General features: G+C 53.2%; 1 protein-coding gene across 9 annotated transcripts in view; it reads left to right on the forward strand.

Annotated features, from left to right (window-relative positions):
- SMTN (smoothelin) overlaps nucleotides 1–14721 on the forward strand; it is a 67806-nt gene extending 53085 nt beyond the window's left edge. For 5 of the 9 annotated variants that reach the window (XM_061602516.1, XM_061602512.1, XM_061602520.1 and 2 more), the window contains 6 exons: nucleotides 677–739; nucleotides 1637–1703; nucleotides 2524–2688; nucleotides 3669–3792; nucleotides 3885–4036; nucleotides 13057–14721. In XM_061602516.1, the coding sequence (XP_061458500.1) occupies nucleotides 677–739; nucleotides 1637–1703; nucleotides 2524–2688; nucleotides 3669–3792; nucleotides 3885–4036; nucleotides 13057–13207 (722 nt within the window). In that variant the 3' untranslated portion in view covers nucleotides 13208–14721. Of the gene's footprint in view, nucleotides 1–676; nucleotides 740–1636; nucleotides 1704–2523; nucleotides 2689–3668; nucleotides 3793–3884; nucleotides 4037–7672; nucleotides 7840–13056 lie in introns of all 9 variants that reach the window. The other 4 variants (XM_061602517.1, XM_061602521.1, XM_061602518.1 and 1 more) reach the window with 3 other exon arrangements.
- Nucleotides 14722–15793: the final 1072 nt, after the last annotated feature.

The following is a 15793-nucleotide window of genomic DNA, read 5'->3' on the forward strand; positions in this document are numbered from 1 at the left end:
ATTTTGCTCAGCATTAGTCCAACCCCGTCTGGAGTCCCACTGTCCAGTTCTGGGCCCCTTGCTTTCAGAAAGATATAGTTGGATTAGAACAGGTCCATTGGAGGACCAGAAGATGGTCCAGTGTATTAAAAATAAGTCCTATGAGGAAAGGTTGAAGGAACTGTGTAGCATGGAGAAGAAGAGGCTGACTGGGGACAAGATAGCTCTCCTCAAATACCTCAAGGGGCTGTCATCACTCAGAAGGGGGCAGACACACGTTCTCTCCTGCCCCAGAGAGCAGCATGAGGTCTAGTGGGATTAAGTTACAGTAGGGTAGTTTTTGGTTGAACCTTATGGGAGGAACGTCTTGGCCATAAGAGCAGTTTGACAGTGGGGCCAGTTAGGCAGCCATTTGTTGGGACTGCCCTCTCACTGGATTTCCTGCATTGAGCCGGGGTCAGACTAGCTGGCCTCCAGGACCCCTCCAACTCTGATTCTGTGATTCTACTTACGATGTCAGAGGCACCCTAACTGCCAGAATGCTAGTTGCTGGAGAGCAACAGCAGGAGAAGTCTTAGCATTTGCATCATGCTTGTGAGCTACCTGGAGGTGTTAGGCAAAACAGGGTGTTGATCTAGGCAGCCTCTGACCTGATCCATCAGGGCTCTTCACATGTTCTTACGTTTTTCCCTCCCAGATGACGGCAGCAAGACCTCCCGCACGATGACAATGGAGTCAAGCTATGTGAAGAGATCAGAAAGTAAGGACTCTTCTGCACCTTTTCCCTTTTATATGGCAAGCTGCCCCCTTGAAGGTTAAATGGGGCTAGGCGTGTGTGTGTGTGTGTCTACTTTGCCGGTATGCAACTAACTTGTTCTGTCAGTGCAAGGATTTATGCTTGTGCAATTGAAATTCCCCCCTTCTCCCTCTGCGTGCCCCCTAAATCTGTTCTGGGAGTTCCCTCCAACCCCCTGGAGCATATTTGAGGAGTGTGAGGGGTGAGGATGGTGGGGGTTATATTGTGCAAGGGCAAATGCTTGCACTAATGGAACGAGTTGTTTAAGCGGTACACTGGATTCAACCCTCTGTTTCCAGGGGCTTAAGGGTATGTTAGAAGAGCGAAGCATAAGAAGTCAATTGAAAAGCAACTTAATTCTCTCTCTGTGTGGGGCCACATTCACACCAGGCATTTATTCCACTTTAAACAGTTATGGTTCTCCCCCCCCCCTCCCATTGAATCCTGGGAAGCTTAATTTGTTAAGAATGCTGAGAGTTGTGTGGAGAGCCCCATTCCACCCACAGAGCTACAATTCTTAGAGTGGTTTATTTATTCTGGAAATTGTCACTTTGTGTGGGGAACAGGGGTCTCCTAACAACTCTTGGCACCCTGCACAAACAACCCTTCCCAGGATCCTTTGAGGGAAAGCCATGACTGTTTAAAGTGGGATAAATGGTCTGGTGTGGATATAGTCTCTGTGCGTGTGTGAGCGATTGGATGAAAGTTGGGATGAGCATTCAGCCGCGGCACACGCAAGGGCGGCGTGCAAAGGGGTGATGTTCCGGCCTGCTGGGTACAGTGTATGGTGTGGAGTTCTGCAGTCTCTCTTGTGCTTTTCATCTCTCTCTCTCTCTCTGCACCCCCCCACCAATCTTATAGCAGGTGGCAACACTTTCGTCCAGACCAAATCGTCCTACAGCGCATCATCCTCCAAGAAAGTGGGCAGGTGAGTCCCTGACTTGAGCTCCCCTTCCTGTTGCACAGCTCCTGTTCTGTTCGCATGAGGCATGCGCGGGAGGCACCCCCTGAGTGTGCCTGTTGCTTCCTCCATTTGCCAGCCTTAATGCCACCCATCTCAAAGGGGGGGTTACATTCTGTAGCCTAACACACATACCCATACAGGCAGCGCGGGGCTAATAAGCCCGCCTGATTGCCCCACCTACCTCTTGTGCCTTGTGAATGATGTGCACGCATAGCGCGCATGCCTGCCATCAACTAAGATGGCGGTGGAGGCATCAGCCCCTTAGGGAAGCCCCCACTGCCATCTTGCTTGATGGCGGGCATGTGTACACAGTGCGGATGGCGTTCACACTGATGGGAGAGGTAGGTGGGGCGTGTGTGGGGGCTTATTGGAGCCTGCGCTGTCTGTATTGGGGGGGGTGCCTGAGAGCTCCCTCTCCACAATCTGCAGAAGGGTTGGGGTACAGGACCCGACATTGCCACGGATCACAGAACGGGAGTGCCACCCTCCCACCCTAAGGAGGGGCCCTCGGTCAGGGCCCAACCTGGCCATCCTCTGGCGCCAGGCCTGGTCAAGGATCAGTACAATTGGGCACTTGTGGGGTGGGGCTCACCCTAGCAAGGGGCCCACTGACAAAAGCCTCCTGGACCTGCAGCAGGGAGGAGGTCAATTCACGGGGGGAGAGGGGTAACCACCAATGAGCCTCCAAAATTGAGAGGCAATACTGATCTCATATTCTCACCACGGTGCCCCTGTCGTTCTCCCCTGGTCTTTCTCATTTTTGTCGCCCCCCATCCTTCGACAGCATCTTCGAGCGAGAGGACGAGAGCCCTGGGCGCGCGAGCAGCCTGGCCGCTCTGGAGCGCCGCCAAGCCGAGAAGAAGAAGGAGCTGATGAAGGCACAGAGTCTGCCCAAGACGTCGGCATTGCAGGCGCGGAGGGCCATGATTGAGAAGCTGGAGAGTGGGAGGTGAGGGGGCCCGGCCCTGTTCGAGGCGGGGGGCGAGGAGGAGGAGGAGGAGTGGATGGCTGGAGCAGAGGCCTGGGGGTAGGGAGGAGTGGGGAGGGGAACATCTTTGTCTCCTGCTTCAGTACACAGGATGGGAACCCCTCCGTGGGTGGATGCCAAACAGCCCCCATCATCAGAGGTCGTATTTTGCTTCCTAGTGGAGGCAAACTTCAGCAGGAGGGGGAACGTTTTCTTTTCCATCCAACCGAGACTGTGGGAAAAACCTTTTTCCAGATTAGTGAAAAAACATGAGATGGGTGCTTGTAGAGGTGGGGCATGGGTGTCCACGCTGGGGTGGGGGTGGCGGCAAGCGGGGAATCATCATCTCCAGTTCCGCAGCTTTTACCAAAAGAGTAAGTTCTTGGCATTTGTGGAATCTGAGACACGAGTCGAAATGGGCAGACATTATATTTGTCTCATCTTTTGGTGAGAAGCTAATCTTCTCCCACTTCCACTGTTTTACTTTAACCCCCCCCCGTGCCCCTTGGAGAAATCCTTGCAGATGCCCATTGGGCGAAGAGCAGGTGCAATTGCTATAGGGGACCACTCTGTTGGCTATCCCTGACTGAAGCTGCGTCCTGAGTGGGCAGGCCACTGACAGCACTCCACCTCGTGGAAGGGCATCTGCTTTTCATGCGGAAGGACCGAGGTTCAATCCCCATCAGCATCTGCAAGTAGAGCAGGGAATATTTATTTATTTATTTATCTCCTGCCCTTCCCCCCAGAAGGAGCCCAGGGCGGCAACCAAGAACGTTAAAAGCACTTTCAAACATCGTAAAAACAAAAGACTTGAAAACATACTAAAACAAAACATCTTTGAAAGCATGTGATTTCATGCCTGAAACCCTGAAGAGCCGCTGCCAGTCAGGGTAGACAGTACTGAGCTTGATGGGCCAATGGTCTGACTCGGTATCAGGCAGCTTGCTCTTTTCTCCCCACAGCCCGGCAAACCCCGCAGTGTCCAGGGTGGCCGTCCAGCGCTCGTCTAGCTTCGGGGTCCCCAATGCTAACAGCATCAAGCAGATGCTCCTGGACTGGTGCCGTGCCAAGACCCGGGGCTACGAGGTGAGTGTGTCCCAGCCCAGCCTGTTTCCCTGCTCTTCTCCGCTTGACCCTCCCCTAACTTGACATCCCCTCCTTCTCTCGCCACCTGGCAGCATGTCGACATCCAGAACTTCTCCTCGAGCTGGAGCGACGGCATGGCCTTCTGTGCCCTGGTCCACAACTTCTTTCCTGAGGCCTTTGACTACGCGCAGCTGTCGCCCCAGGACCGGCGGCGCAACTTCGAGATCTCTTTCTCGGCGGCAGAGTATGTGTCCCTCCATCCGTCCTTTCCTGCATGCGGTCTGGGGGCTTTACTGGGTTCTTGACTTTCCCGTGGGCTCCTCTGCCTAGCCTAGCCATCAACAATCTGGTGCTTTGGACTTCAGTTCCCATCAGCCCCGGCCAGCACACTGTGCTGGCCGGGACTGATGGGAGTTGTAGTCCCAAACTGCCCCACACTGGCCAGGACTGATGGGTGTTGTAGTCCAAAGCATCTGGAAGGCAACCACATTGAGGACACCTGACCTAACCAGCAGCAGCGATTTTCCCCAGGCACCTCACCTCCAGGGCTGTGGCTATTTCCTGCTGAGTCCGACGTAGGGGCGATGCAGCTGTTTTGCACAGCAACTCCTGTTATCCCTAACCATTGGTGCTTGCTGCCCAGGACTGATGGGAGGTGGGCAGTCCAGCAACACCTTGGAGGGCACCAGGTTGTATAAGGCTGGTGTAGCCTTCTTTTTAAACAAAAAAAAAATGTGGACCCAGAAAAACCAAATTTTGTTGTTTTGCAGGATCCTGTAATGTTTACTGTTTTGCAGGATTTATTTTGGCTTTGCTAGTCCTGGGGAGGGAGAGGAGCAATGCAGCGTACTGAAGCCCCTCCCAGCACAAATCTTGCTCAGCTGTCCCTCTTACTTCTTGGCTGTCTCCAGTGCCCCCCAACGCTTTCAAAATCATTTTTGCAGCCATGAGGTTTTGAAACATCTTGTTTTTTTTAAAAAGATAAACGCTGGTGTTCTTAGGAAGCTCAGTCTTCAAGTAGAAGCAGAACCACGACATAAATGCAGCTCTGCCAAAAGACATCTGTGAGGTGTGGGGGGGGTGGCGGCAGATGCCACCCATCCTTCTTGCTAGGACCATAGGTGGGCTAGAGTTTTGGCACCTATCTGCAAACCGACATTGCCCAACTCTGCGCCTCGATTTTGTGTTGCGTGAGATGGAGAGGAGGAGGAAGGACTGGGGGTGGGGGGAGAGGGCGGGCAGCTGTTGTGTGGAATGCAGAAGGCTGTTCCCTGGAAGGATGCCATGCTTTGGAGAACCTAACATTGGCGGTGGTGCACTTTAATGCGGTCAGCTGGACATTTGGGAGGGGGGCGGAGGAGGGGGATAAGGAGCAGAGCGGCTGTACCTCTGTGCAAGATCTGCACCGCAGGGCTGGGGCGCTGTCGCAGCTTGGGGGTGGGAGGTTGAGGGGGACTCTTGAGTCGGGATTGCCAGGCTGGGCACACCGCTGTGGCTTCTTCAGCTTTGACAACTCCGGGTGCTGGGCCAGGAACGGATCTGAGCGGAAAGACACGGAGGAAAATTTGCTCGCTCGCTTTACCCTCTCTCTTTCCTCCTGGCGCATTCTCCACTCTGCTGTGCGCTGATCATCCTCTCCTCGTCAGAGGCGGAGAACAAGCCCCTCTTGAGCAGTTCTGAGCACCTCCTGTTCCCCTCTGCGCACAACTAGTGGCCCAGGCAACTTGCAAGTTTTGGCCCTCATGAGATGAGGTTTGGATTGACCGAACCCAGGAGAGTCAGGATTGCTCATCCACACTTAACAGGCCTCGTCGTCACAGCAAAGTGTCCAGGGGGAGAATTACAAAAAGTGTTGTATGCCCATGCGAGTGTTTCTCGACAGGTCTCATTTTAAAATATGTGTTTCTAATGCATTTTGATCATTTCCACCACGCCTCCCCCAAACCTAGAGCCGTGTCAAATTCAGAGAAGGGTGAGATATGAAGGATAGAGAGAGCCAATGTGGTGTAGTGGTTAGAATGACAGACTAGGACCTGGAAGACCAGGGTTCCCACTCAGCCCAGAAGCTCACTGGGCAACCTTGGGCCCAGTCACTGTCTCTCAGCCTAACCTACCTCACAGGGTTGTTGTGAGGGTGAAGTGGAGAGGGAGAGAGCCTTGTTACACCACTTTGAGCTCCTGGGAGGAAAGGCGGGATATAAAATGTAATGAAATAAATAAATAAATGCATTCTGATCCGCAAATCCATCTGGGAGTTGCGGATCAGGTCAGTTTGCTTCGGAATCCCCCACTGTCCCCGAGCTAGACAGAGCAGCGATCAGGCTCAGTATAAAGTAACTCAAGTTATTCATATGAGTTACCCCGTCGATTGGCTGATGGACAAAAGTGATGTGTGGACAAGCCATTTAGAGGAGGGAAGAGGAACATTTTTCAGCCCAAGGGCGGCTTTCCCTTCTGGACAACCTTCTGAGGGCCACATGCCACTGGTGGGCGTGGCCAGAGGCAAAAGCAGGCGGACCAATGCATGTAAATGTTACCTTTTTGTAAAGTAGGCTAGATTCTACATGCACTTACAAACCTCTTATGTGTGCCCCCCATCCAGGCAAGCAAGAGCATGATGAGAGTTCAGGGGATGCATTCCAGCCAGATAAGACCCCTCCGGGAGGGTGCAAAGCACGGGCCCAGTGAGGGGTGTGGTCTGGGAAGAGTTCCAAGGGCCAAATGGGGAGTCCTGGAGGGGCCTGAGGTTCCCCGTCTGTGATCGAGAGGTTGCTGTTTCCCTTGCCAGCTGACACTCCGTTGATCTTTTTTAAAAGAGAGTTCTCGTGAGTGCCAAAACTTTACTTTGAAACACGCACACATGCAAGGCCAGTTGTCTGCACGAAGACTCTTCGTTGCCTGCCGCTGTTGCAGGAATAGCTGGAGGATGTTTCCTCTCCTCTGAGCCAGATCTACCCTGTGCTGCCTTCCCAAGTGCCAGCTGAGGGGTCCAAGCGCTGCCTGGTGGGCGGGGGGGGGGTAATGGGGGGAGCAGCTCCTGCTGTTTCTTGAGTCTGCAGCGCTGCGCGTGCCGGAGACCTCCTGCCTGCCTCTTCGCCTGCCTCTTCCTCTCCCCCCCCTCCTGCCCCCCTCCTGGGGACCCGGTGCGTGGACCACGAGAGCAACAAACCCCTCCTCCTTCCACGGTCCGGACTCCAGGTGCCTTCCTCTGCTGCTTTTGGCCCCCCTCCTGTGTCCTCTTGCCCCCCTCCCCCTGGCCGGCTTCAGGCACCCTGGCTGTGCCGCAATGCCATTGCAAGGGCAGGCTAGGCTGGGATTAGGCGCCGGGGCAGTTGAGAGCCTCCTCATCCGCGCTCTCTATATGCGTCCATACAGAGGGACGGCTCCACCTTAGAATGGGCGCAAGAGCACCGCACCTCTCCCTGCCCTCTCCCTCTCTGCTGCTCCCCCCCCCGTTTCCATCTGTCTGTCTGTCCTTGCCGTTGAGATCCGTAGCTGATGGCCTCCACACCTGCTTGTGATGCTCACACCCTCCCCTGCAACAGCACTTCCGTCGCCTCCCCCCACCCTGGCCAATCTCACGTGGGTGAGGAATGAGTCCCAGCGTGTATGCGACAGCCCCCACCCCCTGTCCCACCCACCCCGATTGCATTGCATGCTGACGCGTTTGGTGCCTGGCACTCCCCCTCTCCAGAGCATGTGTGTAGGTCTGACACTCACACAGGGAATGTGAATTGGATTTATGTATTTCTTGTGTTTTTTCCCCCCTTCCTTCTGTCTGTCTGTCTGTCTCTCTCTCTCTCTCTCTCCCCGTCTAAATCTGTCCGGGCTGTGATCACTGGCTCCCTTCCCTGCCCGCACCCCACAATCCCGCCCCCAGGACTCACACGGAGTGCCCCCAGTTGCTGGACGTGGAGGACATGGTCCGGATGAGGGAGCCGGATTGGAAGTGCGTTTATACGTACATACAGGAGTTTTATCGCTGCCTGGTTCAGAAGGGGCTGGTTAAAACCAAAAAGTCCTAACCTCACTATCTGCGGAGCTATGGTGAGATCCTCTTCTTCTTCATTTTTTGGGGGGGTGGGGGGCGGGAGAGGAGATACCTGCCTCTGTATGAGTGCATTGTGCCCACAAAACATTCCCACGCTGGCAGGCAAGCAAAGGCGTTTCTGACCCACTCTTTGGAGCAGGCTGACTGGGCACAGCCTTGGCGCTGGAAGGTTCTGCGATTGCATAGCGGCTCTGAGCCGGAGAATCTCTTCCTAGCAAACTTAGGACAGATGAAGACATAGCCATGCTCCAGAGATCCATGTGCTTGCAGGAGGCACTGGGTAGTCCTGCATTGTATAGTCTTTTTTTCAAAAAATCTAAAATGCAGGGCCGGCACTATCATAAGGTAAAGCGGAGGAAACATAAGGTAAAGTGAGGAACCTTTGGCCTTCCAGAACTGCAACATCCATCATCTCTGGCCATTGGGTCATGCTTGCTGGGGTTGATGGGAGTTGTAGTTCAGCTCCCATAGCTCCTATGTGTCCCATAGCAGGATCACAGGATGATCTCTCCCTCAGTCCAGTCAGCTGTCTGTGAGGTTGAATCCAATTCAAGAAGAGCAGACCTACTGAAACAGAAGAACCCTAACGTCATAGGAACGCAGGCAGCTTACTTCTACGGAGCCAGACCCTTGGGCCCATCTAGCTTAGTGTTGTCTACACTGACTGGCAGCGGCTGTCCAGGATTTGAGGCAGGGAGTCTTTCCCTAGCCTCACCTAGAGATGCCATTGAGGATTGAACTTGGGACCTTCTGCATGCAAGGCAGACGCTCTGCCACTGAGCTACGACCCTCTGCAGTCACGTTCATTAATTTTAATGTCTCTAGGAGTAACCATGGAACGGGGGGGGGCGCTATCTTGTCCTTTGCCTTTGGTGGCAAAATGATTTGAGCCGGCCCTACCGAAAATGCACATGCCGTGTTGCTAGCTTTCAAATTCTTGTAAACCTCCCGGGGACCTCATAGTGAAGCTTGGGTAAGAAATCTAATTGTTGTTGTTAATCACAATTATTTAAAACTCTCATTTTGGGGGGGCGGGGGGAGAGGATGACGACCAGGAGCAACTAATACAAATAACCAGACAGTGGCTGTGAAGAAGTCTCTGGCAGAGGTTGGTGTTTCCCAGAATCCTTTGCTTCAGCTGGCGGAGGTGCGGAGGCCAGCCAGGTGATGGAAGGCCTCCTCTCATTTGCTCTTTTGGGGGGTGGGGTGGCCTTTTTTTGTTGCTGTTGTTCCTCCGGCCATATATGTCTCGGAGGAGCTGAGGGCCTGGAAAAAGTGACTCAGACAGCCCTTGTTAATGTCTTTGCCTCCCTGGAGCCTTGTCCTGGGAACTCTTGGTACACAGCACGCCAGAGAGGCTAAACAATGGCTTTATAAGGGCAGCCTGGCCGGGTCTTGAGGCTCGCCCAGGATTTTCCATCTCCTGGGCTGCCTGCGAGAGGGAGCCCGTCAAACCTTGCGATCGCCTCCCCCCACCTCTGCATAGGCTTGGCTTGAGGCTAAGGCCTTGGGGGTCGGAAGCCGGTGCAAACCTGAAGGAAAGGGCAGGCGAGGAGGGGCTTGTTTTGGTCTGGATCCCGACTGAAGTCGAAGGCGGCTGAAGGTTGGCGTTGGCAGAGCTTGGCTTGTACGAGAGGACTCCGCCTCTGGGTTTAGGGTCCCATGCAAAGAGCCCCACTGCATCAGCCCAAAGGCCCATCTAGTCTAGGGTCCTTCCTAACCAGATACCTCCAGGAAGCCTGACAAAAGCAAGAGCGTGAGAACAGTAGCCCTCTGTTGCCATTCACTGGCACACTGGCTAGGGGGCTCACACACAACGCTAAACCATGGTTTGCTTTGACCACGGTTGCTTCGACAAGCCACGACTCGTCTTGGCCAACGAGCCCTAGCTTCCTTCTCCAAAGGCTTGGTTTCCTTTGCCAGCTGCCTCTTGACTCTGTAGCCTGGCGGGCATCCGGGCTACTTCTGGAGCAAACAGACCACAGTTAAGCAAGGCTGTTGGGTGTGGATGTAATGCTAAGCCATAGTTAAACAAACAAGCCCATGGTTTGTAAGCCCAAGAGCTGTTCCTAGACCATTCTTGGTTTCCCAAAGTTAATTCAGGAACTGGGGGCTTGGGGTTAAGAAGATTACACAATAAGGTGACTTACTGTATAACACAGGTTCTTAACTTAGGTCTTCAGGTTGCTATTTGAAAATTTTGTGTGTATGTATTTATGAGCATTTTTCTGGGGAAGGTGTCCATAGCTTCCATCCAAGGGGTCCATAGCTTCCATCAAAGGGGTCTGTGACCGAGGAAAAGCTTAAGAATCACTGCTTTATACCAAGTTAGACCATAGTTCCACCCAGCTCAGTGTTATCTGCACTGTCCTGTGGTCCTCCAGGGTTTCAGGGAGTATTTTCTCCCAGCCCAACCTGGACAGGCCAGAGATTGAACCTGGGACCTTCTACATGTAGGCAGATGCCCTGCGGCTGAGCTCTACAGCCCTTCCCTATACAAAGTCAGAGCCCTAGTCTGCACAGACTGGCAGCGATTCTGCAGGGCTTCAGATCGAGATCATTCCCAGCCCAACCTGGGGATGCTGGGGATTGAACTCGGGGCCTTCTGCACGCAAGGCAGATGCTCTGCCACGGAGCTCCATCCAGCCCCTTCCTGGCTATTTGGAGTTACTGTCTCCAGGAGACTTCTTGTGGTAAAGTGTGGCAGTCCCAGACTTAAAGGCGGATGTGCAGCTTCTCCAGAGGTACAACAGATTTTGGAACAGCAGCCGGAGGGAGAAGACCCCCCTCTGCACTTTTCAGCTATTTCTTAAAAAAGAAATCCTGTTGTAAAGTGGAAGCATTAAAAAGAAACAGCTGTAAATATGTCACCGCTTTCAAAATGAGCCGCCCACAGCCCTCCGACTCTTGCCCCTTCCAGACCTCTGCAGGGTGACTCTCCCTTTACAGGGCCCACCACGGGAAAGTTCCCTTGCTGTTTGCAATACCTGCCACTTCCTTTGGCTCACCAGATTTCTCTCCGAGCGTCTCTTGCTTTCTCTTCCTCCCCCCCCCCCATGCAAAGGCTATTTTTGCAGAAACAAAGAAAGTTGAAAAGCTGATCAGTGATGCACCCCTATCCCTGTGGGGGGTGGGGGTGGGCGGGGGGATCCGTGATCCTCATTGCTGTTGCTCGCCTGTGTTGCAATGAGGGGTCACTTTGTTGGCCTGTGGTCCAGAGGGGTGGGGGCGGGGGGGGTGGAGTCCATGCAGGTTGCTCGGCAAGTTCCATAGCGGCCTCTGGCGGCAAAATGGTGGTATTACAACTGACATTTGTGTTGTCATTATGCCTACAGAATACGTCACAATACGTCAAGGTTAAATTAATGGCTTAAAAAAACGCCAACTGTGATGGACGGGATTTGGGTGGGGTGTGGAGTTTTCCTTCCGCAGATCTAACAGCAACTGTGGAACAGTTTTTTGTCAGGAACATGGGAGGTAGAATCCCCCACTACAGAACATAGTGGTTGCACATTCCAATCCTGATACGGCTTTTTGTTGTTGTTGTAGGGTGAATGGGAAACCCAGCAGCTATTTGATTTTTTTTTTTTAAAAAAAATGCACATGAATTGCTTACACAGGATCAGTCATGGTTAGCTGGGCCCTCTTTATCCTCACAACAGCCCTGCAAGGTGGGCTGGGATGAAGTGTGAGGCTGCCCAGTGAGCTTCATTGCTGCATGAGGGTGGGGGATTGCACAGGAAGTGGGTTTGTCCAAACTGTTGATGCCGCTCCTGCTACCCCCCCCCCCGCCTATGGCACTGAAGGAGGAAACAAGGGCCAATGGTTTGTCAGACCATGTGGTTCAACTACATTTCTTTCTAACATTATGAGACAAGCATAGCTATCTCCCCCCCTCCCAAAACCCCACCACCACCTATATGCATAGTACCTGGCCGCTTCTTGGAAGGAGTTTTGGGTGCTGGAGGGCGAAAGCAGCTAATTTATCGACTACTGCATTTATATTCCACCTTTTTCTCCAAGGAGATCAAGATGACACACATGGTTTATGTGTCTTTTAAGATATGTTTTAAACCCTTTTTAAAAAGATGTTTTTAAAGCTTTTTTAAAAAATGTTTTTAACGTTTTGTTTTAATGTGTTTTAAGCTCCGCTTTTATGATGTTTTAAAGTGTTTTTAGCCTTTCTGTTTGCCGCTCTGGGCTCCTGCTGGGAGGAAGGGCAGGATATAAATCAAATAATAAATAAATAAATAAATAAATAAAAATGGTTCTTCCGCTCCCTGTTTTAGCCTCACAACAGCCCTGCGCGGTAGGCTAGGCTTGGACAGTGACTGGTCCAAGGTCAGCCAGTGGGGATTTACTTTACCCAGCCGCCACGTACAGGTACATACAGATTGTTGCATGTCATAGGAAGCTGTCTTCTACTATGCCGGACCATTGGTCCTTCTGGCTCTGTTCTGTTTACACTGACTGGCAGCAGCTCTCCAGGCAGAGGACATTCTCAGCCCTATTTGGATTGAGACTGACACCTGCATGGGAAGCAGATGCTCTGCTACTGGGCTCTGGCCCTGCACACAGCCACCAATAATACTGGCTGGAATCAAATGGAGCTGCATGGCTAGGTGGGGATTTGAACCCTGGTCTTCCAGCTCCTAGCCCACTCTAACCCAGACGTGAGAAACCGTTGGCCCTGCAGATGTTGCTGAACGATGACTCCCATCACCTCTGGCTATTGGGCCTTGCTTGCTGGGGCTGATGAGCTGTGGCTCAGCAGTGTCTAACATCAGGTCTACCCACTACATTGGCTTTCAGTAGGACACAATCCTCCATTAATTTCTCCTGTGCAATTCCCCAGAGACATGATCTGGGTTTGACCCCTCTGCTGCCCTTAACAGGCCCTCAATTTGATGGCTGAAGAGGGCTGTTCCTAGCAACCTGGAGGTCACTGGATGGAAGAATGTGTTTAAACTGTAACTGTGTTTTAGCATGTTTTCGAACTGTTTTTGGAGTACTTTTTGTTTTGTTTTATTATGTTTGCCGCCCTGGGTTCCTTCGGGAGGAAGGGCGGGATATAATTTGAGTAGGTCGTCATCTCGGCCAGTCACCAACCCTCCCGCCTTGAATGGCAGGCAGGATGCCTTTCTTTTCCTCTCTCCCCCAGCCGGGCCTTCCTTGACTGCCCGCTTTCTGTTCCTCCCCTTTCCCCCTTGCAGGATGCTCGTGGACTGCGTCCCCTTGGTGGACGTGGAGGACATGATGATCATGGGGAAGCGGCCAGACGCCAAGTGCGTCTTCACCTACGTCCAGTCCCTCTACAACCACCTGAGGCGCCACGAGCTCCGGATGAGGCAGCAGCACTTCTAGCCTTCCTCCCCAGCCCCCACCCCAGCCCGGCACATCTTCTCCCAGGAGCCACTGCCACTACCCTTCTCCTCTCTGGAATGCACAGCCTAGCTGGGCAGGGGAGGCAAAATCTGGCTTCACCTGCTCCTCCGGACCTGATCGGTTGTTCCTGCATCCCCCACCTCCTCCCGGCCTTCAGAGACCTCCTATGATGGGAGGGGGCCAGCAGCAGCAGCAACGCCTTCCCAACGAACCCCACCGCAGGCTGGGCAGTCGGCAATTCCAGCCAGCTCAAGGGGGCTGGCTCAGCTTCCACCGCTCTATGGAGAGAATGGGGACTCCTTCTCGTCCACACGTGCTTTTTAGATTGTTGTTTACTGTAAGTTATTCCTGTTCTCCACTCCACTCTTCTGTATCTTTTTGCAGCCTGCACAGGGCCTCCCATCATGCGTGACAGAGCTGCACCATCCAGGGCGGGGTAGGGTGGAACCTGATTGACTGACTGTCAATCCAAAAGCTTTGCGCACCTTTTTGAACACTTTGAACACCTCCCTGTCGGCTTATGGCTTTGTGGTCTCGGCCGAGTGTGGACAACAAAAGGGTGCGTGTCTGTGTGTGCAGACCTCAGTCCGTCCGTGCTCCCCCCTCCAATTCTTGGGCTGCGATGACAGTTGCAAGCGAAGGGCGCGCTTTGCAGGTTCTAGACGGGGGTAGCTGGCATGGGCCCTCTGGCTGCTAGGAATGTAGTAAGCACATTGCTCCCTCTGACTTAGGACTGCCTACACTGATAGCTGTGGCTCTGCCGGGTTTCGGGCAGGGATGTTCCCAGCCCTACCTGGAGGTGCTATTGTGGATTGAACCCTGGACCTTCTGCGTGCAAAATGGATGCTTTCCCACTGAGCGATGGCTTTCCGTCAACTCCCATCAGGACCAGCCAAGGTGGCTAGTGCTCAGGAGTGATGGGCGACGAAGTCCAACGACATCTGGTGGGCGCTCCTGGGGCTACTCCTGTTCTCGAACACTGGCGCATAGGGAACTGCTTTGTACCCAGTGAGAGCATCAGTCCAGCTCAGCATTGCCTATGCCACGAGTGGGCAGGCGTCAGGCTTGTTGACACCATGTTGGGGTTTTTTTTGCTGACATTTGGTACTGGTTGTGGAGGAGTCTGTAGCAGGCATGAGCACTTGGCTCTGAAAACCCAGGACTGATTTTGGTCGCACCTTGGTCTTGGGGAGAGGGGCACATGTGGGTTTCATTCTCTTGCCCCCCCACCCGGTAGAAACCATGCCTGCACAAGAGCATTCCTTCCCACAGTCTTTGGCCCTTTGCACAAAGCCTTGTTTCTCTATGGGGCTGATTAATATGGGATTTGGGGGTGGAGAGGCTGGGGGGGGGATGACTAGACCCTTGCAAGGAGGGGGTTAACAGGATGGGCTCCTCCTGCTCCGCTCTCAGCCCCACGCCGGATTGTAACTGTTCTTGCACCAGCACGTGGATGTCTGTAGCAGCACCAGCGAGACTAATAAACGTTTGGATAGACTGTTTTAGCTGCTGCTTCTGCTTTACGGTGGACATGTACCTTCCCCAACCTGGTGCCCTCTAGCTGTTTGGGACTAGAGTTCCCATCAGGTCCATCCAGAAGGCTAGTGTTCGCCGCTTGCGGGAGCCTCTGATCCTCCAGATGTTGACAGACTCCAGTAAGCGTCAGCTAGCGTGGCCTGTGGTCAGGGATGATGGATGCTGGAGTCTAGCAATGGCTGGAGGGCCAGACGTTCCCCATTCCTGGCGTATAAATTCCACAGAATCCAGTTGCCCTGTGGGAGGAAAGGTCTAGTGCATGCAGAATTTCGGAAAGCCCCCCTTGATTCTGCCCTTTGGGATCAACCCTTCACCGTCCTCCTTGGCAGGTGAAAATGCAAAGCCAAGAGGCAGGGAAATGGAGACCAGTTAAAAATGTAAGCCGAGCCTTCTGGCTCAGGCCAGTCTAGTCCAGCATTCTGTCCTCACAGTGGCCAACCAGATGCCCAAGGGAAGCCTGCCAGTTTGGGATTTGAAAGCCAGGACTCCCAGTCCCAGACCTCCGGCACCCTTTGTCAGATCAATAGTGTAATGTGCCCCAAGGCTGGAATTCTAGTTCGCAGCTATTGTCTCTAGACCCAGGGTTGGCAACTCTTTGGGGTCTGTGGGCACCAGCTGCTCTGGCCACCTCTCTTCGCCACCTCCCTCGGATCACCCACATTTAGAAAAGAGAGAAAATGTGTGCACAGGTCCTCTAGTAATTCCTCTTTCACCTTCTCTGGAGCTGCTTCCCCGCCCCCAAGATAGAAAGCGAGAATGTTTGTGCAGGTGCACTTTGCTTTTCCAAGAGGTTTGCATAAAAGTCAGACCCAGCAGAATTAATCTGCGCTTTGAAAAAAACAGAGCTGAAAGAGGGAATGGGAAAGAGCATCACGTCCTTTTTCAGCTCTACATTTCAAAAGACAAAACGTCAACTTTGCTGCCTCGCTACCAAGAAGGCAGGAGGTCTGCTCAAAAGCTCTGAGGGCCCAGGAGAAGCCCTCAAAGGGCACAACTGCCTCTGTGGGCGGCTTGTTGGCAATCCCCTGC

Source organism: Rhineura floridana, chromosome 19, assembly GCF_030035675.1.
Source record: "Rhineura floridana isolate rRhiFlo1 chromosome 19, rRhiFlo1.hap2, whole genome shotgun sequence".
In the NCBI taxonomy this organism is placed as follows: domain Eukaryota; kingdom Metazoa; phylum Chordata; class Lepidosauria; order Squamata; family Rhineuridae; genus Rhineura; species Rhineura floridana.